This window comes from Hemiscyllium ocellatum, chromosome 45 (assembly GCF_020745735.1).
Source record: "Hemiscyllium ocellatum isolate sHemOce1 chromosome 45, sHemOce1.pat.X.cur, whole genome shotgun sequence".
In the NCBI taxonomy this organism is placed as follows: domain Eukaryota; kingdom Metazoa; phylum Chordata; class Chondrichthyes; order Orectolobiformes; family Hemiscylliidae; genus Hemiscyllium; species Hemiscyllium ocellatum.
In genome coordinates, this window is record NC_083445.1 from 16,788,217 (window position 1) to 16,812,375 (window position 24,159).

The 24,159-nt window shown below is 43.7% G+C and overlaps 1 protein-coding gene across 2 annotated transcripts in view; it reads right to left on the minus strand.

Moving 5' to 3' along the window:
- LOC132835831 (adhesion G protein-coupled receptor E2-like) overlaps window positions 1–24,159 on the minus strand; it is a 49,094-nt gene that overhangs the window by 22,291 nt on the left and 2,644 nt on the right. For both annotated transcript variants that reach the window (XM_060854926.1, XM_060854925.1), the window contains exons 3-11: window positions 20,847–20,903; window positions 17,227–17,370; window positions 16,040–16,189; window positions 14,363–14,485; window positions 11,484–11,572; window positions 7,420–7,530; window positions 5,417–5,594; window positions 1,949–2,071; window positions 1,040–1,221 (exon numbers count right to left, since the gene is read on the minus strand). In XM_060854926.1, the coding sequence (XP_060710909.1) occupies window positions 1,040–1,221; window positions 1,949–2,071; window positions 5,417–5,594; window positions 7,420–7,530; window positions 11,484–11,572; window positions 14,363–14,485; window positions 16,040–16,189; window positions 17,227–17,370; window positions 20,847–20,903 (1,157 nt within the window). The remainder of the gene's footprint in view (window positions 1–1,039; window positions 1,222–1,948; window positions 2,072–5,416; window positions 5,595–7,419; window positions 7,531–11,483; window positions 11,573–14,362; window positions 14,486–16,039; window positions 16,190–17,226; window positions 17,371–20,846; window positions 20,904–24,159) is intronic.

The window sequence follows — 24,159 nt, forward strand, 5'->3', positions numbered from 1 at the left end:
TCTGTAGGCAGTTACTTTTTTTAAATCCATGTGACATTCTATAAATTCCTACTTTGGAAGTAGGACCAGTCTCAGTCAAGATTGGAATACATACAGACAGTAATCTCACACCTTTAATGCATTGTTTGAGCTGAGATGTCACTTTTTTATAATAAACCTTAAGTTACATTGGGAATGTGACTTGAAAGAAGTTCTGGGATTTACATATTAATGAATTGAAACCTGCAACCCATTCTAAAAGATGAAAGACAAAACAGCAATTTAGGTTTGTTCAACATATTGCATCAGTGTATGACACTGTGACCTTTTGCTGTAAATTCTGCATCTTATGATCCTACTCCACTAACTACCTGATGAAGGAGCAATGCTCTGAAAGCTTATACTTCCATATAAACCTGTTGGATTATATGCTGGTGTCATGAGATTTTTAGATTTGGAGGAGACAGCTGGTAATGTTATTGGAATAACTGATTGGCCTGGGGACCTGGGGTCCTGCATGGCAGTACTGAAATTTGAATTAAATAAAAAATGAATTTAGAATTAAAATCAGCTTGATGGAAAATATGCAATCACTGTCACTTGTTGTTGGAATCCGTCTGGTTCACTAATGCCTGTTAGGGAAGGAAATCTTCCATGCTTAACCGGGTCTGGCCTACATCTGTCTCTAAACCTACAGCCAAATGGTTGTCTGCCTTCTGTGAACTTGAGGGTTCGGTCAGTGACATGCTATATCCCGTGAACAAATGATAAAGAAACATTTGAATGAAAGCACAGATTTTGGCGGATTACAGACATAGAGGAAGGACAAAGATGTAGACAGATTGGAAAACAAGGTTGAGAATTTTAAAATGGAGGTGTTGCTGGATTGGTAGGGGTACAGTGAGCACACGGAGTGAGTTAGGATATCGGCAGCAGAAGTGTGAATGAGTTCCCATCGCACCAGTAAACCATTACGTCACTAGTTATCTTTAATCCCTTTGACATGGGGCATGATTTATTCTGCACTCTGGGCCAAATGAGTAGTTGCAATGCCTCAGACCTTTTTATGTTTCAGCGTGATGTTGACTCTTTCACGGAGCTTGTGACGCCTGTGGTTCCCAATTGTGGCCGACACCACTCCCGAGATCAGCTGGTAAGGCCTTGTCCTTTCATTCTCAATGAAATGCCCACTCTGGAGGAAATTCAGTCGGTCATACGAGATGAAAGCAATGGCAATGGACCCTGTCCAGGTAGTTATCAGAAAATACAGTGCAAATTAGCTCATCTCGAATTCCTGCAAGAATAACGAGCAACCACCTACTGACTACAGAATATGATTTACACTCCAGTGGGTAGTATTTGTGCCTGTTGAGGATATTAAAGGTATCAAGGGATATGCGGATAGTACATGAAAATGGCATTGAGGGGGAAAGTTAGCCTTGATAGGGCCGATGGGCTGAATGATCTACTTGTGCTTTGAATTCTGTTACATTAGAAGGCAGTGATTTCAAGTCCTACTCCAGAGACTTGAGTGTAAGACCCACTGAGGAGTTGCTGCACTGTCAGATGTGCAAAAAGATGCTAACTGGATCTTCGGTCCTTTGGAGATGTAAGATCCCACAGCACAGATTTGAAGAACAGAAGGGCAGTCTGTTTCCCCTGGCATCTTGACCAATGTTTATCACTCAGTATCGCTAAAGTAGACTATCTGGTTGCTGTCTGATTCCTGTTAGTCGCATAGAGTCTGACTGTCGTGTTTCCTACATTACAATATCCCATGACTGCATTATGAAGTCTGTGACATTGTCAGGTCACAAACGGTGCTAAATCAATGCAAGATTTTTAACCTTCAATGCAAAGGGCTAACATCATTCTCATTGAAATAGTGGCAAGGACTGATAGCTCCACCAGCTCCAGGTCTATCAAAACAGGCAAATAGAAAACATTGCCCGAATAAATGAAACCTCACCACTTGTTTCTCCCTCTGTGACCGTCCGTGAATAAGCATCCATTGTGTTTCCCTTCGCGTGAAGAGTTATTTTGTCAGGTATTTTTGAATGCTCCTGCACTTGGATGATGCGAACATCAAAACCTATAAGTTAAACACAAAGCACATTGATCTGGTCAGTAATAAATGTGATAAACTGCTCTGTTTTGTGTCTGTGGGTGATGTGTTTCACAAATGGGTCATCTCCTGGCTGCTCTGACAGATTTATAAGAAGAGAGGCCATGTTGTGTACTCCTGCTGGCCTAGCTTTTACAACCAGGGTAATTAATTCACAACAGCACGGTGGTTAGCACGGTTGCCTCACAGCGCCAGGGACCTGGGTTTGACACTAGCCTCGGGTGACTGTCTGTGTGGAGTTTGCACATTTTCTGCTGTGCAGGTTAGGGTGGTTTGGCCAAGCCGTTGTGTGGGGTTTGAGGGAAGGACATGGGAGTAAAATTGTTGAACTCAGTGTTGAGTCTGGAAGGTTGGAGTGTTCCCAAGCAGAAAATAAGGTGTTGGTCAACAATTTTAGGATTTGAGCACCTTCTCCCATGTTCTTATCCAAACCTCCACATACACCAGGCCTTGTCATAACACGTCAAGAGGGTCGTGCTGGAAAAGCACAGCAGGTCAGGCAGCTTCTGAGGAGCAGGAATTCCTGATAAAAGGCTTTTGCCGAAATGTTGATTCTCCTGCTCTTCGGATGTTGCCTGACCTGCTGTGCTTTTCCAGCACCACACTCTCGACGCTAATCTCCAACATCTGCAATCCTCACTTTCGCCTTTTCATAACATGGACTGCTACCACACACTATCCATTGTCGGCCATTGATCGTCCCCATTAGCAACTATTCATTCTCCCAGGCTGACCTTTACCCAGAACTTTGTCTGTTTTTCTCTCTCTCTCTGGGCTCCATTTTCACCAATTGTTTACTTACTGTCCCTTACCGTCCCAGCCCATTATTGGATCATTCTGACCATTTCCCAGTTACAGGCAGTTCTAAAGAAGGATCATTGGACCTGAAACATTAATTCTGCTTTATCTGCACAGATTCTGCCAGAGAGGCTGACCTTTTCCAGCAACTTCTGTTTTTGTTTTGGACTTCCAGCATCTGCAGTTCTTTCACTTTTGTTTTGGTTATTGTTTTAGAGATATTGGTGAAGGAGACATACATTCATTGGACTTGTTTCAAGGGCTTGTATGTGGGAAAAGATTGATTTGGTTGAACCTGCATTTGTTTGAGGTTAGAAGAGTGAGAAGTGACTATATTGACAAATATACCATTCTTTAGGTGGAGGGACAGGTAATGTTATGAAAGCAAGGAGGTGTAGAAGGCCTTATACAGGTTAGTCAAATGGGCATGAAGTGGGAGATGGAATTTAATGTAAGAAGATCTGAAATTATACATTTTGACAGGAAGAATAGAGGCATAAACTATTTTCTAAATGGAAAAAGGCTTTGGAAATCTGAAGTGCAAAGGGACTTGGGAGTTCTAGTTCAGGATTCTCTTCTGGTTGACATGCAGGTTCAGTTGGTGATTAGGAAGGCAAATGCAATGTTAGCTTGCATTTCAAGAGGGCTGGAAAACAACAGCGGAGATGTACAGCTATGGGTGTATAAGGCTCTGGTCAGACCGCATATGGAATATTGTAAGCAGCTTTGTACCCCATATCTAAGGAAGGATGTAGCGGCATTGGGGAGGGCCCAGATGAGATTCATAAGAATGATCACAGGGATGATGGGCTTGTTCACATGAGGTGTGACTGGTGACTCTCGATCTTAATTCAATGGAGTTAGAAGAGTGAGTGGGATCTGATTGAAACTTACAGAATGCTGAGAGGCCTAGATACAGTGGATGTGATGAAGATGTTCCCAATAGTAGGAGAGACTAGGACCCAAGGGCACAGCCTCAGTGAAGGGATGATCCTTTAAAAGTGAGATAAGGAGGAATTTCTTCAGCCAGAGGGTGGCGAATCTCTGGAACTCACTACTGCAGAAGGTTGTGGAGGCCAAATCATTGAGTGTAATTAAGACAGAGAGAGATAGATAGGCTCTTGATTAGTAAGGGGATCAAGGGTCACAGGGAGAACACAGGAGAATGAGGTTGAGAAACATATCAGGCATGATTGAATTGTGGAGCAGACTTGATGGGCTGAATGGCCTAATTCTGTTCCTTCATCTTATGGTTCGGAGTTTGACAGGGTAGACACTGACAGGTTGTTTCTACTGACTGACCAAGCTAGAACACAGGGATGTAGTCTCAAAGTAAGGTGTTGTCAATTTGCGATGAAGATGAGGTCAAACCTTTTCAAACAAACTATAGCCACAGAGTCAAAGAGTCACATAGCATTGAAGCAGACCCTTTGGTCCAACTCATCTATGCTGACCAAGTTTCCCAGATTGGAGAGTTGTACGGATAGGCTGAATAGGCTGGGACCTTTTTCACTGAAGTCTAGGAGGTTGAGGGGTGACCTTACAGAGGTTTATAAAATCATGAGGGACATATATGAAGTGGATAGCAAAGGTCTTTTCCCTTGGGAGGGAGTGTTTAATAATAGGGGGCATATTTGTAAGGCAAGAGGAGAAAGATTTAAAAGGGACCTGAGGGGTAACTTTTTCTCACAGATGGTGGTTCATATGTGGGATGAACTGCCAGAGGAAGTGATAGATGCAGGTACAGTTACAATATTTAAAAGACCTTTGGATAGGTATATGGACAGGAAAGGTTTGGATGGATATGAGCCAAAGACAGGCAAGTGGGACTAGTTTAGTTTGGGAAACTTGGATCTTCACAGTTCTCTACCATAGAAGATCTTGGGTGCTCAGTCATTGAGCATGTTCAAGACAGATGACATTAGGTACTGAGGGAATCAAGGAATGTGGGTACAGTGAGGGAAGATGGCACTAAGGTGGAACAAGAGCCATGCTCCTGTTGAATGATGGAACAGGCTCGAAGATTCAAGCTGATATCTCCTGTGTTCTTTTATAAGCTCTGCCTGCCTCAATAAGAGATAAGAAATAGAAGCAGGAATAGACCACTCGGTCCATCGAGCCTTCTCCACCATTCAACACAACCACAGCTAGTCTACTGCTTCAATTCCACTTTCCCAGCCACTCTCCTTATCTGTGGTTTTGTGATCCTGGGTCTTGTACAGTGAGTTATGACCAGAACCACCTTTATTACACTAAAACATAGCCGTGCAGATATTGCAATGTTTCAATTGTACAGTCAGTACTTCTATAACGCAAGGGTTGCATTCTTATGCAACCCTGCATTACAGAAAATCACTCTTTAGAAACAGCACTTAAAGTACTGGTGATGAAACCGTGATGCAATCAATACACGTTTTCAAAGTTTATGCCATAGAAATAGTGTCCCCAATTTGTCAATCACATTATAGCCAATTTGCAATGCTGAAACGCGCGTTATAACAGAACAACCTGTACCTAAATGTGATGTTGTTACGTTCTTGGTTTTTTGGCCAGGTGAGGCCAAAGCAGCACCTAGGGTGAAACTTTCCATGGCATTCAAGAACAATGAGGTTGACTGTAGTTGATTTTCATCATCCACTTTCTCCAGCTTGGAACTATCATTGAAGAATTTGTTTCCAAAGCTCATGACATTCTGTGAATGAGATGTAATTATCATTTTATAACACCAATTTTCTCTCTGTGCGCCTTTTATGAAAACCTCAGTGTAAGCATACAATGCCCTGCTAGGTAAGTAGTTCAAGTTTCTCCTGAGATCCATTCCATTTGTGTTTGTTCTTGGTGAGGACTATTATACTTTTCTCTGTTACGATGTGGGACAGAAGGAGGCTATTTAGCCCTTCATGTCCCGCACATAGCCTCCTAGCTTTCGTAAGTTCTTTATACACCTTCTTCAGTTAATCAACACCCACTCACAATGTAATGTTGATTCTTGGCCTGCACACTGGCAGACTCTGGGGAATCAGCACCAATTTGGCTATCTAGGCCAACTTAACAAGTTGAGGAAGCCATTTTGGGCCATTGCCTCTTCAGTGATGCCCCCTCAGTTTTAATGACCAATGGGACAATACTTGGAAGAACTGAGATATATCCAATGGTTACTTTGGAGAGGACCCTGAACTACAACTAAATGATCAAACCTTCTTCCGAAGGGCTATGGTTACTGCTTTTACAAGAAAGGGCTGAAGGGAGGACCTAACTATAGCTTATAAACTTATAATTTGGTCTGGATAAAGCCTGCTCCGCTTGCTTTGGGGTACATTATTAGAAGGAATTAGGAGGCAAGACGTAAAAGGTTTAAGGGAGATTCGATGGGAATTGTTTTCAGGCAGGGGGTGGTGACCTGGAATCTGTTGCCTGACTCATAGAGTCATAGAGTTGTACAGTATAGCAACAGACCCTTCGGTCCAACTTGTCCATGCTGACCAGATACCCTAAATTAATCTAGTTCCATTTGCCAGAATTTGGCCCATATCCCTCTCAATCCTTATTCATTTATCCATACAGATGCCTTCTAAATATTGAAATTATATAAGCATCCCCACTTCCTCTGGCAACTCAGTCTATTCGTGCACCACCCCCTGCGTGGAAAAGTTGCCCTTAGGTCCCTTTTAAATCTTGCCCCTCTTACTTTAAACCTAGTTTTAGACTCCCCCACCCCAGGGAGAAGACCTTGACTGTTCCATCCTATCCATGCTCTGGATTAGTGGTGCTGGAAGAGCACAGCAGTTCAGGCAGCATCCGAGGCGCAGTAAAATCGGTGTTTTGGGCAAAAGCCCTTCATCAGGAATACCATCCTATCCATGCCCCTCATGATTTTATAAACCCCTGTAATGCCATCTCTCAGCCTCCGATGCTCCAGGGAAAATAGCCCCAACCTTTTCAGCCCCTCCCTATAGCTCAAACCCTCCAGCCCTGGCAACATCCTTGTAAATCTTTTCTGCACCCTCTCAAATTTAATGACATCTTGGCCACAGCAGGGAGACCAGAATCGGACCAGTATTCCAAAAGTGCCCTAACCACTCTTCTGAACTCCAGATGATATAAACCAGATTTATTGCATCTTTCATCGTGGGGCAATTGCTCTTTTCCAGAAATTGTTTTGGTGAACCTGCATTGTATCTTTGGCAATTATACCTGTCCTTCAGAAAGGAGACCTAAGCTATGTACAATCCAGATGTGGACTTAACAAAGCCCCAATAGACATATTTACTCCCATATTCAAATCATCTCTTAATAAAGACTAACTCACCAGTCACTTTCTTAAATGCTTATTGAACTTGAATGTTGACTTTAGTGACTTATGAAGAAGGACAACCAATCAGAAATTCAACATTTCCCAACCTCTCACCATTTAAGAAATATCTGATATTTCATTTGACATTCACCAAATGCAAGACAAGATGCTCAGTTGGCCTGATCTTGATCAGCGTTAAGATTACGATGCTTTATAAACTTACTTTTAATGTGACATGGCTGTGTGCTGATCTGGCAATCTCCTTAACTTGACACATGCCTTCCGCAAATGTGAGGGTTGGCTTGATGAGAGAGCAAAGTTGATCGGTCGTAGGCTTCATGACATAGTAAAAGAAAGGAATCTCAGTAAAGGTATCATTGGGTTTGGTTCTGATCACAGCAAATGGAGCACCTTTGGCAGACAGTGGGAAGCATCCTTACAGTCAGATGGAGGGGTTCAAATCTCACTCTAGAAATTTCTGCCCATAGTGCTGATCCTATTCGAGGAACAGCAAGGGTCCCAGCCTATACCTAATCCCCAATTTCCTAACAGAAATCCTGAAAAACAAATGATCAGGCCATCTTTCATCGCCTAGCTCTTTAAGGAAACTGCCTATCTTGTCTCCTGTTTTTGTTTCCAAGGGTTGGACTATGGACATCCATTAGATTGCTACCATGCTTATGGACAAAGCGGTTTGCCATTGCCTCTGCTGGCTGGCTGACTGTGAGACACCCCCTGCTCTTCATATCTGCTGTCAAGCAGATTAGATGGATTTCCAAGCTGACAATATACTTCACTGGCCACATTATGGGATCTCCTTCCATGGCAAGGGAACCCCAGTGTGGGACTCAGACCAGGACTTTCTGCCTTGAGGTACAAGCTCTGTCAACTCCTCCTCCTGTCTGGAAATCAATTATTGCTTATTCCCGAAAGAATACATTTAATCCAGAAGGCCATCATACTTAATACCAGCAGAAGAAGTTTGCTAAAAAGACACTTTCTCTTTATCAGGGTAGATCTCCATCTTCCATGTACAGTGCCAATCAGCCAGATCAGTGGGATAAGGTCTGTCCCAAACAAACACAGAAAATTCTGGAGAAACTCAGCAGGCTGGGTTGCATCTATGGAGAGAGAAACAGTGTTAACCTTTTGAGTCTGAAAGGAGTGCGAGTGGATGTGGGGTCTGGGGGCCTTTAAAGAGTTCGAGAGAGGTAAGGTCATGGTGAGCATTGGAAGTAGGGAGAAGGGTATTGAAATTGAAATGCTACTCACTGTAAAGTCTGTGTTGCTCATTGCATATTCTATAAATAATAAATTATAGAATCATCCATCAGAGAAAGGGACATTCAGTCCATAGTGCCTGTGTCAACACGTTGAAAGATCTTCCAGTTAGTTCCATTTCTTCCTGCTCTTTTTCCTGGTGAAAATTACTTTTGAACTTGTTTCCATTGTCCTTCCTGATCAAAACCAAAATACATTGGTGCAGGAGCAGGTCATTCAGCCCATTGAGTCTGCTCAGACATTCAATGAGACTGTAGTGATTGTAACAATGTCCTCCATGTGTATCTCATAGAATATGAGTTCCCTGATTGGGATTGTGAATCTGGTTCAATCAAGGAGCCCTGGCTGACAGAGATAAACAGGAGTGTCAGGGGTTCTGTTCACTCTAGCTAGCTGGGTCAGTGTCATGTACTAGGCACGTACAAATAAAGGGTGACTTGGTGATGGGGTGCTGGTCTTTTTGCCCTCCTGATTTCCCGCTTAAGTAACTCTGCTTCTGTTTAGGTCTAAAACGGTTTTGGTACATTTTCTCATTTTACCTTCAATTCCTGATTCCTCATCACTGATCTGATCATCTTCAACTCCACCTTTCCCTATGCCCCTTGATTGCTTCACAATTTAAAATCGATTGCAGCCTCAAATATACTTAATAACTCAACAGCGAAAGCCCTCTCTGGTAAAGTATTCCACAGATTGCCTCCCCTCTGAAAGAAGAAATTCTTTCTCCCCTGTGTCTTTAATGTTTAAGTCCTTACTCTGCCATTACTACCTGTGGTTTTGCCAAGGATTGAAATGGATGTAGATCACTATTCAAAAAACACCTAGATTCGTTTTGGAGAGTTAGGGAATTCAAGGCAAAGTAAGAAGATGTACCAAAACAGTCCAAAACCTGAACAGAAGCAGAGTTACTTGAACGAAAAATCAGGAGGGCAAAAAGGGACATCAGAAAGCTTTGGCAAATAGATTTAAGGAGAATCCAAAGAGACTCCATTGAGTACATTAAGGGAAAAGAAGTAACTAGGGAGAGAATAAGGTCTCTTAAATATCAATGAGGCTGTCTATATGCAGAACCACAGGAGATGAGTGACATACTAAACAAATATTTCGCGTCAGGATTTACTGCAGCGAAGGACATGGAAGTCAGGGGACTTGGGGAAATAAATAGTGATATTTTAAAAAGCATTCATATTACAGAAGATTTGGTGCTGCAGGTCTTAAAACACATAAGGGTAAATAAATCCCCAGAATCTGATCTCAGGTGTTTCCCAGAACTTTGTGGGAAGATACTGAAGCGACTGCTGGGCCTCTTGCTGAGATACCTGTCTCATTAATAGTCACAGGTGAGGTGCTGAAGGACTGGATGTTGGCTAACTTGGTTTCATTACTTCAGAAAGGCTGTAAAGAAAAGTGAGGGAACTATAGACTGGTGAGGCTTATGTCAGTGGTGGGTACATTGTTAGAGGTGATTCTGAGGGATAGGATTTACAAGCAATTGGAAAGCCAAGAACTAATTAGAGATAGCCAGGATGGCTTTGTCTGGGGGATAGCGTTTCACTCAAATTTGAGTTTTTCAAGACAGAGAAGATTGATGAAGGCAGACAGTAGACAGTACAGCGTTCATCCTAGGTTCTGCATGGTAGATTGGTTAGCAAGGTTAGATCACATGGGATCCAAAGGGAGCTAGCCAATTGGATACAAAATTGGCTTGAAGATAGGAAAGAGGGAAGTGGTAGAGGGTTGACTTTCGGACTGGAGGCCTGTGACCTGCGGTGTGCCACAAGGATCGGTGCTGGCTCTGTTGCTCTTCATCATTTATATAAATGATTTGGATGTGAATTTAGGAGGTAGAGTTAGTAAGTTTGCAGATGACACTAAAATTGGAGGTGTAGTACATGGCAAAGAGGATTACCTCAGAGCACAATGAGACATTGATCAGATGGGCCAATGGGTCGAGGAATAGCAGACAGAATTTAATTTAGATAAATGTGAGGTGTTGCAGTTTAGGGAGTATTGCAGAACAAAGAGACCTAGGGGTGCAGGTGCATAATTCCTTGAAAGTGAATCACAGGTAGACAGGGTGGTGAAGAAGACTTTTGACATACTTACCTTCATCATTTATAAAATTGAATATATGAATTGGGATATTACGTTGCAGCTGTACAAGACATTGGTGAGGCCACTTTTGGAAATCTACATACAATTCTGATTGCCCCTCTATAGGAAGGATGTTGTGAAACTTGAGAGGGTATAGAAAAGATTTGCAAGGATATTGTCAGGACAAGAGGGCTTGAGCTATAGGGAGAGGCTGAATAGTCTGGGTCTTTTTTCCCTAGACTGTTGGAGGGACATGGATAGGATAAATAGACAAGATCTTTTCCATGGAGGGGGAATCCAAACTAGAGGGCATAGGTATAAAGTGACAATAAAAGATTTAAGAAGGAACTGAGGGGCTAACCTTTTCACGCAGATGGTGGTGCGTGTATGGAATGAGCTGCCAGAGGAAGTGGTGGAGGCTGGTAAAATTACAGCATTTAAAAGGCATCTGGCTGGGTATATGAATAGGAAGAGTTTAGAGGGCTATGGGTCAAATGCTGGCAAATGGGACTAGGTCAGATTGGGATATCAGGTCGGTGTGGATGATTTGCATCAAAAAATTTGTATGACTCTATGACTATGACTCCACTTGACACTTCTTCATATCAGACACAAAACATTAACTCGGTTTCTGTATCCTCAGATGCTGATGGAGCTGTTACATTTCTCCTGCACTTTGCGTTATTATTTCAAATTTACAGCATCTGAAGTATTTTACTTTTGTTTGGGAAAATGGACTAATCGATAAAAATGGACGCTCAGTCATTGTCACTTGAAAATTCCTTCACCCTAACCACATGAATGTTAATAATATTCACAGTTGCATTTTCTGTCAACTGATTTTGTGCTGCCTTCGTCTTGGGAGTGAATTCAAAGCCTGTGACAAATGTGCATGAAAGGAGGTGACAGTACCTGCAGCGATCCTGCTTGACGTTGAGAGTAACATTTATCGATAATGGACTGGTCCTTCAGGAGGACAGCTAGACATCGCAAAAACGGACCTGTGAGGAGGACAATCATGAATTAACAAGTTTGTGTCTCACAACCCGGGTCTTCTCAGTATTTAGAACACTTGCAGATTCTGTAATGGTAGATCAATTTGGTCTTACAGATGTTAAAAATTTATGACTTGACATTTCTTGATCTCAGTGCAGGCCCGTCCCTTCCACCCCACCTGAGATTTGGGAGTTTCCTGGTCCCTTTTTGTCTCTGAGTAAACTAACTGTGACTATTGGGGATCCTTGCTTCCTCTCAGCTTCAGTGCATCTTTCTTAAATGACAGTGGCACAGCTACATCACACGAGAAGCTAAAACTGAGGATTAAGAGCCAACATATTTTTTTGTGTGTGTGTGCGTGTATCCATCATCAGTGGGAAGAGTAAATGAAAGAGCTCTGTGTGCTATGACTGCTGTTGTGTCAGGATGAGATGCCTGACTGCTGGCTCCCAATGCAGGCAAGTAGATTTGTTGTCTTTACAGAATCTCTGAAGTGCAGAAGGAGGCCATTCATAGAATCATAGAATCCCTACAATGTGGAAACAGGCCATTTAGCCCAACAAGTCCACACCGATCCTCCAAAAGGTATTCCACCCAGACCCATTCTCCCTTCTTTATTTTCCCCTGATTAATTGGGCGGCACAGTGGCTCAGTTGTTAGCACTGCTGCCTCACAGCACCAGGGTCCCAGGTTCAATTCCAGCCTCGGGGTGACTGTCTGTGTGGAGTTTGCACATTCTCCCCGTGTCTGTGTGGGTTTCTTCCGGGTGCTCCGGTTTCCTCCCACAGTCCAAAGATGTGCAGGTTAGGTGAATTGCCCGTAGTGTTAGGTGAAGGGGTAAACGTAGGGGAATGGGTCTGGGTGGGTTACTCCCCTGGAGGGTCAGTGTGGACTGGTTGTGCTGAAGGGCCTGTTTCCACAGTGTAGGAAATCTAATCTAATATAATGCACCTAACCCACACATCCCTGAGTACTATGGGCAATTCACGTAACCTGCCCATCTTCGGACTGAGAGGAAACTGAAGCACCTGGAGGAAACCTACACAAACATGGGGAGAATGACTATTCAGTCAATTGAGTCCACACCAATCCTCTGGAGAGCGACTAACCCACCTAAACTGCACATTACGGACAATTTCAACATGACTAATCCACCTAACCTGCACATCTGTGGACTGTGGGAGGAAACCATGTAGAACGTGCAAACTTCGCACAGACAGTCACCTGAAGCTGGAATCAAATCCAGGTACGTGGTGCTGTGAGACAGCAGTGCTGACCACTGAGTCACTGTGCCACCCTAATTGTCACAGCACATAATGAGGGCATTCATCCCATTGTCCCTGCAGTTTTCCATTACCTAGTGCTAATCTCCTGCCTTTTCCCCATATCTCTGTACACCATTTCTATCCAAATAATCATCCAATGCCTTCTTGAATGCCTCAGTTGAACTTTTACACCACAAACTTGCCACTACCACATTTCCAGGCAGTACATTCCAGAACTTCCCACTGAGTGAAAATGTTTCTTTTCTCACATCCCTCTAGCTGAGTCTTTGCATCATTTTAAATCCATGTCCTCTCATTCTATTTCTCTTTTAGCATCTCCCTGTTTACTCTTTCCAGCCTGTGTTGGCTCCAACGTGCAGAAATTCTTTAAGGGAGGCCTGTTAGGCCTGATGTCGGCCAGGGTTTCTCGCTGGGGGTCTCAAAACCAGCAATCAAATTCTTATTTATGGACGCAAAGGACCCAAAGCCCTGTCTCTGACCTCATCAATATGACTGGTAACACATGTATGGCTTAAAATGAGCAACATTTCTCTGTCTAGCATATTGAGGGCTTTCAGTGGGGCATTTTTTCCCATTTGTTTACAGGATGTGGGCATCATTGGCTAGGCCAGCACTTATTGCCCATCCCGAATTGCCCAGAGGGCAGTTGAGACTCAGTCAATTACTATGGTTCAGGAACCCCGTGCAGGCTAGACTTGGTAAAGATTTCCTTCCCAAAGGGACATTAGCGAACCAGGGGAGGTGAGTGCTATTATCGTCAGACTGTTAATCCAGAGATCCAGATAACATTCGAGGGACCAGGATTCGAATCTCCACCACAGCAGAAGGTGGAATTTGAATTAAATTTTTAAAAATATGAAATTAAGAGTCTAATGATGACCATAAATTCATTGTCAATTGTTGAAAAAAATCCATCTGGTCCTTTAGGGATGGAAACTGCCATCCTTACCTGGTCTGGCCTACATGTGTCTCCAAGCCCACAGAAATGTGGTTGACTGTTATCTAACGTCTGGGCAATTAGAGATGGACAATAAGTGTTGGCTTGGGCAATGATGCCATGATCCCATAAGTGAATGAAAACAAAAGATGAATCTTTATGACAATTGACATGGTGGACCCTTTTATTCCAGATTTTTTTTATTGAATTCGAATTTCACCATCTGCCGTGGATGGGATTTGAACTGGTGTTCCCAGGACATGACCCTGACACCTGAGAAATTATCGTTGCTCAGATGAACCTCCCTGCTAAGAGCTGAAAACAGAATTTGGTTTTACCTTCGGGTGTTGCAATATTAACGATTGGGGATGTGGTATTGAAGAGGATGAAGCGGAAGAGGAGATATTCAACGAGATTTTTGTTTGGAATGTGAAGGAGTTGTGGGCAGATTGAGAAGCCAACTGATCTATTCAAATGGGTGACCACTCACAAAAGTTCCTCCATTCTCACCACATGCATGTTAATAATATTCACAATTTCATTTTCCGTCAACTAATATTGGATTTTCTTACTCTGAGGGACTTTGTTAACATAAGATGAGTCAAATCCTGACTGAGGAATACAAATGTAGCTTCCTTTTATGTTCTGGCAGACAGCGTCAGCATAGCAGGGATCTTGGAGACACTCATCGATGTCTGTGATGGAGAAAAGAGATTATTCATTACTCTTAGCTGCGGCCTGTCACATCTGTAGGCACAGAGGAGGCAGAGGTAGTCAGACTACACCATTGGTGTTGAGTTTACTTGTTTCATGGAATTGATTGGGCTTTTACACCACAAACACAACCCGAACAAGATCCTTACTGAGCTTGAATTCAGCATTAATGCACAGAAAGATTATATGGCTTCAACCCGGTCTGAGGATCATTTGAATAGTCGTCAATGACATAGAGCAGATAATATTGACTTATTTATCCTGCACTCATCCCGTTCGATAGTCCCTTCATGGACATAGAACCAGCAGCACAGAAAAGGCCATTTGGCCCGTCACTGTGCATTGCCAAGGACACTCTCCCACTTTTACCTTATGTGCCCAATATGTATTGGTAAGCTTTGCAGATTGCAATTAACCTGTTTGGCTGTGTTCTGAGTGCATGTTCCTTGGCAATCAAGTTCTGGAAGGGGACTTGAACTGAGAGCCTTTGGATCAGAGGCAGGGCACAGTGTCACAAGATCTCCACCACGAGAATAATATCTGGACTGAAATTATCAAATTAATAAACTCCCCAGAGCATGGGAGCTCGCCATTCAGCCCATTGAGCTCACACTGGCCCTCCGAAGGGCATCCCATCCACACCTACCCCCCTCCCCAAATCTATCCTTGTAACCTTACATGTCCCATGGCTAGTCCACCTAACCCACACATCTTTGGACTGTGGGAGGAAATCCACGCAGACGCAGGGAAAATATGCAACCTTCACACAGTCACCTGAGGATGGAATTGAACCCCTGGTGCTGTGAGGCAGCAGTGCTAACCACTGAGCCACCATGCCACCCTGTGAAATATAAAGATATACTGTAAAGATGCGACTTGTATTAACTTGATATAGAAGATAAGCTGATATGCTAATTGAAGTGACACAAATTATAGAAGTTTAGCCTCCGAACCACCTGCTCAGGGGTGAGATGAGGAAACATTTCTTCAAGGGCAGCTTGGGACTGCCCCAGCCTCCCCAAAGAGTGTTAAAGTGGAGCACAGGGCGGTCTTAATGGTACATTTCTGATTGGTCATCTTTACAAGGCAAGCATATTGAGAATGAATGATTTTATTTTACGAATGGAAGACTTTTATTGTCACATGCATTTTATAGTGAGAAATACAATAAAATACAGTGAAAGGCTTTTATTCGTCATCACAATAGAGCGCCATTTTGATAGTTTAAGACTCAGAGAAAATTTAGAAAGGTATGAGTTAAAGAGAGGTTAATTTATGTACAGCTCAGAAACATGTTCACCTCACCAAACCCAACTAGCCTATCCTCAGGTGCCATCTTTTGCTGCTGGGCTGATTCACCTCCATGTTTGATTACAGTTGGCATCTGGGTCAACCTGAAGTTCCTGAAGGCACTTCAGTGACTCAGTGAAACTTAAAAGTTGAGGGAGGGCAGCTGAAACTTTCTTAGCTCCCCCTGCTCCCCCCACTCCACAGCCCCTGGGACCTGAAGGAATCTGAACTGGGATCTGACTGACCTTTACATCCAGCTCCGTAACCGGTAAAGTTGGTCTGGCCGGAAACCCGGGCGAATCCTTTGTTGCACAGACAATAGAATCCACCTGCTGTGTTGTAGCATGTTGCATTGCGACCACATAATGCTTGAATGCTGCGACACTCATCATAATCTGTAACAGAATATTGGCACACATTGGGATAATATCCTTCATAATATGTCCCTTGCCCAAAGATTAATGCTGCTGAGTTAGCCAGTCATACTGACCAGTGGGGTATGCATCGTGAGGTAAGTGAGAGCAAATCAACCAGGGTTTTACATTGTCATGTGCTTTAGGAAGCCATTGGATATTGTAAGGGTGCTGTGTGCCCAACACAATGGACTACTGGGACAATGAGCGTCAGATAGAGTTTAATTTGGATCGGTAAAAACAAACAAAGGGGTCTCGAGTAGATAGGTCTTTGAAGTTAGCATCATATGTAGACAGGGTGGTTAAGGAAGTGTTTAGAACACTCGCTTTCATTGCTTAGACCTATGAGTAGTGGAGTTAAGACATCATGTTCAGGTTGTACAGGACATTGGGCAGGCCTCTTCTGGAGTACTGTGTCCAGTTCTGGTTGCCCAGTTACAGGAAGGATATTACTCAGCTGGAGAGGGCTCAGAAGAGATTTACCAGGCTATTGCCAGGAATGGAAGGGTTGAATTATAAGGAGAGGCTAGATAGGCTGGGACTATTATCACCGGAGCATAAGAGGTTCAGGAGTGACCTTATAGTGGTTTATAAAATCAAGAGAGGAATGGATAAGCTGAATAGCCAATGTCTTTTCCTTAGAGTGGAGGATTTCAAGACTAGGGTGAGAAGAGAAAGAGTAACAAAAAGACACAAGGGACAATTTTGCTTTACACAGAGAGTGGTTCATGTGTAGAATAAACTTCCAGAGGAAGTGGTGAATGTGGGTACAGTTGCAATGTCAAAAAAAGATTTGGATAAGTATATGATATAGAAATGTTGAAGGGATATGGGCCAAACGCAGACAGGTGGGACTAATCTGGTTTGGTGTTATGGTTGGATCAAAGGGTCTGTTTCTATATATTGTATGACCAAATGACTAGACAGTTCTCTGACAACGACAATGGTGAAGGACATGGATAAGGCAGGGGAGAACAATAGAACAACTGGAGTTACTCAAAGTGTGATCATGAATTTACCTATGCAAGACGCCACTGCTGCACTCACAAAGTGTTTATCTCCTGTTGAGTAATATCCTTTCTCACAGGTACAGTAGAAGCTGCCAGAAGTGCTGTGACAGATTGCATTGGAGCCGCATGGATTTGTCTGACACTTATCCATATCTGCAACAGACAGGAACATACTTCACCATGTGCCATCTCTTTCGATAGTTGAGCATTCCCTATGCAGTGGGGGCAAATGCATCAATCTGGGTAGGCTCAAAGATACACAATGTGTCTTATCTACAGTATAAAGCTTCTCCAGCAACCTACTACCCCCATCCTCCACCATCTGGAAGGGCACATGCAGAGGAATACTGCCAGGTCAGAACTCCTCTCCAAGTCGCAGGCCATCTCGACATGATTATATCCTACCGGTATCTCAGGATAAAGGTCCCATCCTTTCAGACAGAGAAGTGGAGAAGCTAGTTATTTCAGGTGGTGGTGAAAATTTGGAAATCTCTACCCCAGAAAGCCATGAGTGCTCAGTTGTTGAATGTAGGATCATAGAGACATAGGAATAGGAGTAGGCCATTCAGCCCATCGAGCCAACTCTGCTACTCTACTAGGTTGTGGCTTTTCTTCTACCTAAATGCCACCCAACAACAAAAGCACCAATCTTTTAATGGCATTAAGTCTTCAGCTGATCAGTCAAATTCTTTCTTGAACCCTGATTGATCTTCCATGACCTTCTTGGGTAGAGAATTCCAAAGATTCTGGGTGAAAGAATTCCTCCTTATCTTAAAATAAGGAACATTTAAAACCAAGTCCGCTGGTCCTACACTTCCCAACTAGTGGAAATGTCCCATTTGAATATAGCCAAGGCTGGGATTGATAGACTGTTTTTGTACGTTGGGGCTGTCAGGAAGATTTAGAAAGTAGCTGAGAAAGTGCAGCTTGAGGTAGAATGCCGGCAGCTCATTTTCTTCCAGCTAGTGTGGGCAGCGCTGACACCACATGGACTGCAAACATTCAAGAATAGGGTCTTTCCAAAGAGCCACTAGGGACAGTCAGCACTGAGGTGGATGATTAAAAAGGCTGAGAAAGTGACAGGTTCTAACCCTGTCTTTCAGCTGTTTTGGAGGGTGGAGGAAGGGGTGTGATAGAATAAACCAAAACAGATGGTTCCATTTGATTGATTCATATAGAATGAGTTGACATTAAATTCTGGGCAAAATTTAGAAGCACTTTTTCTCTTGTACATGAAGCGTGTGATGTTGTGGACTGCACTATCAGAGTCAATGGTGTGGATTTTAGAACATAGAACATAGAACATTGAAAAATACAGCACAGTACAAGTCCTTTGGCCCTCGATGCTGCGCCGATCCAAGCCCACCCAACCTACACTAGCCCACTATTCTCCATATGCCTATCCAATGCCCGTTTAAATGCCCATAAAGAGGGAGAGTCCACCACTGCTACTGGCAGGGCATTCCATGAACTCATGACTCGTTGAGTAAAGAATCTACCCCTAACATCTGTCCTATACCTACCACCCCTTAATTTAAAGCTATGCCCCCTCGTAATAGCTGACTCCATACGTGGAAAAAGGTTCTCATGGTCAACCCTATCTAAACCCCTAATCATCTTGTACACCTCTATCAAGTCATCCCTTCTTTTCTCCAATGAAAACAGCCCCAAGTGCCTCAGCCTTTCCTCATACAATCTTCCTTCCATACCAGGCAACATCCTGGTAAACCTCCTCTGCACCCGTTCCAGTGCCTCCACATCCTTTCTATAGTATGGCGACCAAAACTGCACACAATACTCCAGATGCGGCCGCACCAGAGTCTTATACAACTGCAACATGATCTCAGGACTCCGGAACTCAATTCCTCTACCAATAAAAGCCAGTACGCCATATGCCTTCTTCACAGCACTATTTACATGGGTGGCAACTTTCAGAGATCTGTGTACATGGACACCAAGATCCCCCTGCTCATCCACACTACCAAGTGGACCATTAGCCCAGTACGCCATCTTCTTGTTACTCTTACCACAGTGAATCACTTCACACTTATCTACATTGAACTCCATTTGCCACCTTTCTGCCCAGCTCTGCAGCTTATCTATATCCCGCTGTAACCTGCCACATCCTTCCTCACTGTCTACAACTCCACCGACTTTCGTATCATTCGCAAACTTGCTCACCCAACTTTCTAGCCTCTCCTCCAAGTCATTTATAAAAATGACAAACAGCAATGGTCCCAAAACAGATCCTTGCGGAACACCGCTAGTAACTGCACTCCAAGATGAACCTTTACCATCAACTACTACCCTCTGTCTTCTTCCAGCCAGCCAATTCCTAATTCAAACCTCTAACGCACTCTCAATGCCACCTCTCCGTATTTTAACAGAGGGGACAAATTGTATCCCCAGCCGTGGTTAAAAATGGCTCAGTGTCTTATCAATGTGAAATCTTACAGATCTGCAGGGATAGATGAGCACGTTAGGTGAACTGTCCATGCTAAATTGCCCATAGTGTTTAGGGATGTGTTAGTTAGGGGTAAAATGTAAAGTAATAGGGTAGGAGACTGGATCTGGGTGGATTACTCTTCAAAAGGTTAGTGTGGACTTGTTAGGCCAAATGGCTTGTTTCCACACTGTAAGGATTCTATGATTGTATAATTTAGAAGGAGGAAGTGGGCTGTCAACCTGGGCCTCCTGCATCAGAGGCAGGGACACTACCACCACACCACAAGAAACCACACACTCTGGCCATTGCCACGATAACACATTATACCTGATTTGGATCAGTGTGGACATTCTGCTCCTCAGGACAGGAAGCTTCACCCTGGAGATGCATCTGGTCTAGCTGATTGTCAATCCCAGCAGTGCCAAAAGGGATTAGTGGCTGACAAGTGGTCACAAAGGAAGGAGTGAAGGCAGATGGAAGATTTGAGGTCAGTCTGTGGGTTTCGGAAGGGAAGGAGCAGGGCGGTTCGAGAAGTTGGGAGGGTGGAGGAGGTGGGAGAGGAGGGACAAAGTGCCTTGCAGAGGTGCCCCTCCCCCCACTAAATGGGCAAAGGGGATGCTCCGAAATGGTAAACACCTGTTTTACATGCTAACTATTTGTCATTAAACTCCCCTCAGACCACAAAACAAAAATCGGCAGAGGTGATCAAAGTTCCTGAGTGATTGAAACAGGGAACATGTCAACATTTAAGAATAGGCAGGGAGAATGTGAAAACTCTACAGAACCAGTCAGCTGAGGGTGGAATTGAACCTGGGTATCTGGTACTATAAAGCAACAGCGCTAACCACTAAACCACCATCTTGACATGACTTTGTGAAGGTGTTCAGAAGTTCAAAACTCTTGCTTGTCTTTTTCAAAAGTTTTTTTTGTAACTTCTGTATGTGTTATGGTGGCTTTTTCTCTTTTAAGGTCAAAGTTTAGAAATGAGCTGCGGAAATAGGCTATTCAGCCCTTTAAGCATACTCTGTACTGCTGCATATTCATGATTCTCTCAGTGTCATTTTCCCAATTTCTCCCCAGAGTTATTGATGCCTTTAAAATCTAACAAAAAAATATAAGTTTTAACCAAGTAAGAGTACAATCTGAACAGGTTGTTTTAAAATTAAGAATTATTTAAACTTACCAGCGCATGTTGTACCAGTGGAACATTTCTCACTGCTGACTCTGCAGAGAAAAATCACTGGGGGTAGGGAGAGTGGGAGAATACAGTCTCATGAAATGTTACTTTATTAAGATGTTTGTGAGAACAAGTATGGTATATCAGCACCCCGCACCATTCGCCCCCCCCCCCCCTCCCCCTCCCCCCCCTTGACAAACAACACATTTGCAGGATTTTTGAATCTATGTGAAATGATGCACTTGGGCAGGACAAACAAGGCAAGGGAATACATAATGAATGTTAGGACCCTGGAAAGCACCGAGAATCAGAGGGATCTTAGTGAGCATGACCACTGGTCCTTTACGGTATTGCAACAGGTGGATAAATTGGTTAAAGAAGTATATGGAATACTTGCCTTTATTGGCCAAGGCATAGAGTTTATACTGGAACTATATAAACTCTGGTTAGGCCACAGCCAGAGTATTGCTGCAATTCTGGAATCCACTTTACAGGAGGGATACTGGAGAAGGTGTAGAGGAGATTTACCAGAATGTTGCCTGGACTGGAGATTTTCAGTTATGAAGAGAGATTGGACAGAACGGGGTTGCTTACCTAAGAGCAGAGGAGATTGAGAGGAGACATGATTGAGATGTATAACATTATAAGGGACATAGATAGGGTAGACTGGAAGGATCTGTTCCCTTTGGTGGGAAGAATCAGTGACCAAAGGGATTTAAGGTCAGGGAAGAAAGTTCAAAGGAGGTGTGAAGAAATATTTTTGATCCAGAGTGTGGTGGGAATCTGAAACTCACTACATGTAAGGGTGGTAGAGGCAGAAATCCTCAGAACATTTGAGCAGCATTTAGATGGGAAAGGTTTGGAGAGATATGGATCAGGAGCAGGAAGGTGGAACGTGCTTAGCGTGAGAACATAGTCGGCATGGAATGGTTGGACCCAAGGGTCTGTTTCCATGCTATATGATGCTATGACTCTATGACTGCGCCCTTGAGATGCCAAGCCATGGGCCAAGTGCTGGCAAATGGAATTAGAATAGTTGGTGCAGGCTCAATGGGCCGAAGGGCCTTTTTCTGTGCTGTGGGCCTCTATGGTTCTATGATCCAAGCAGAGAACACCATCTCCCTTGACTAAAACTCTCTCTTCTAGCCTCTTGCCTGATAAATGCAAACGCATTGTTGGGGTGTGGCTCAGTCAGCACCTGTGGATAGCCTCTGAGTTAGAGGTCTACGGGTTTGAATCCCATTCCAGAGACTTAAATACTAGGCTGATTCTCAGTGAGCTATTGAGAGAGTGCCTCGCTGTAAGAGTCGCTATCGTTTGAATAAGACTACCTGTTCAGCCCAGACTCTTTGTTGCCCCAGTATCCATACCACATTCCAGTGGCTCTGGCAGTCAGTGGGATTCAGAAGGGACAGAGATAGGGTGTGTTTCCAAGAGTAATTGTTGCAGCTTACGCAGAGCAGGGCCTCTGAGACTGGCATATTCAGCCTCTGTAGGCAAAGCACCATACAAGACAGTACATGTCCCTACAAACTATATTAGGGATTCAGTTTGTGGAACTAATCACTCCAGTCTATGGATCAGCAGTCATGGCAGAAGGTATTAGGAAATACTTACAACACAAAATAAGGCCATTCAGCCTGACAATTCCATGCTGGTGTGTATGCAGCATTCGCAGTGCTGTCTTTTGAATGAACCATTAACGGTGAGAACCTATCTCCTACCTCAATCCCATGTCACCTCCATCAAAGAAGAGTGGGTGGGATCGTGTGGGGTGCGGGGGGGGGGGGGGGGTGGGGGGGGGGGGGCGGGGAGGGGAAGGAGAGATGGGTGGGGAAGTTCTCCACAGAGCACTGGTCAATGCTGATCCCTCAATCAATATCACAAAAACGCAGCAGATCATCAGGTCATTACAGTGATTGGTTTCTGGGATTTATTGTGCACCATTTGGCTGCTGCGCTTCCTACATTGACGTCACTTCAAAAAACACATTTCGTTGGTTGTGAAGCGGTTGTGAAAAGTGCTATATAAATGCAGGAGTCTTTCTTTACTTCACATGTTTCCTCCCACATCCCACCCCAATCAACACATGCTCGTCACTGGTCTCTGGGATGTGCAGGCCACAGACTGGCTTCAGGCATTGCAGAAATCCCCAAAAGAATTAAAATGTGAACTTGCGGATGTTTATAAAGGAAATTGAGAACAACTGCATTTTATCTGCAAACCTCGTGACTTCTTATTGATGCTATGACCCTATGACCTGAGGAACAGTCGGCAGAATTATGTTGGGTTTACACACACACACACACACACACACACACACCCATACAGATGCACACATACAAACAGATACATGAATTCAGTCGCAAATCCACACAGGCTACTCCCCTCACCCTATAGACACAGAGAAATACACCCACACAGGCATGTGGCACCACAAACATTCACCTAAACAGACACCCACACACAAACAGACAACTACACAGCCACAATGCTACTCCAACACACATCTAAACATTCACTCAGTCAAACACACATTCAGACAGGCACCTACACAAATGCACAAATGAAGATCTATACAGAAACAGAAATAGATGCCTGCACACACAGCAACATCTCACACCCACACAGCAGACCCTGATATTAACTCGAGTTTATCAGTGGGAAGCTGATTTGAGCTTTCTCACTCTGTTCCCTAGCCTTTGCACCCATCTACTTCCAGACATTTATTCATCCCCATTATACTGGAATCCCAGGGCTTATGCCCGAAAGGTCAATTCTCCTGCTCCTTCAATGCTGACTAACCTGCTGCGCTTTTCCAACACCCCATATACAGCAGACTGGGCCCTAAACTCTCTCCTCTCCACTCTTCCATCTCACTTTCTTTCCATACCCCTTTGGCCAACAGCTTAGTTATTTATCCAAAGATCTCTTCATATATCTTGAGGCCTTGAGGTGCCTTGGGATATCTTATGAGTTTAAAAGGTTAATGCACATTGTTATCAATCATGTGCAAGCAGAGCATCACCAAAATGTTTTTTTCATGTAAAACATTGAGCTTCCTATCCATTGATCACCCCCAGCATTCCTCATTGGGAACTGTTTTAATGGATGCAACCTCCTACCATTTAACTCCCCCGCTCGCCCACCCACTGCCCAGTGGAAAGATTGACCATAACAAGACCCCACTATTAAGACCACAACCCCCAGACTTCCCAACTCACCTCCAGCTACACTGGCAAGGTAACCCTTCACACAGAGACACCAAGCACAAAATCCCAAGGGAACATCTGCAGGGGGTTGTGTCATTAATTTTCCA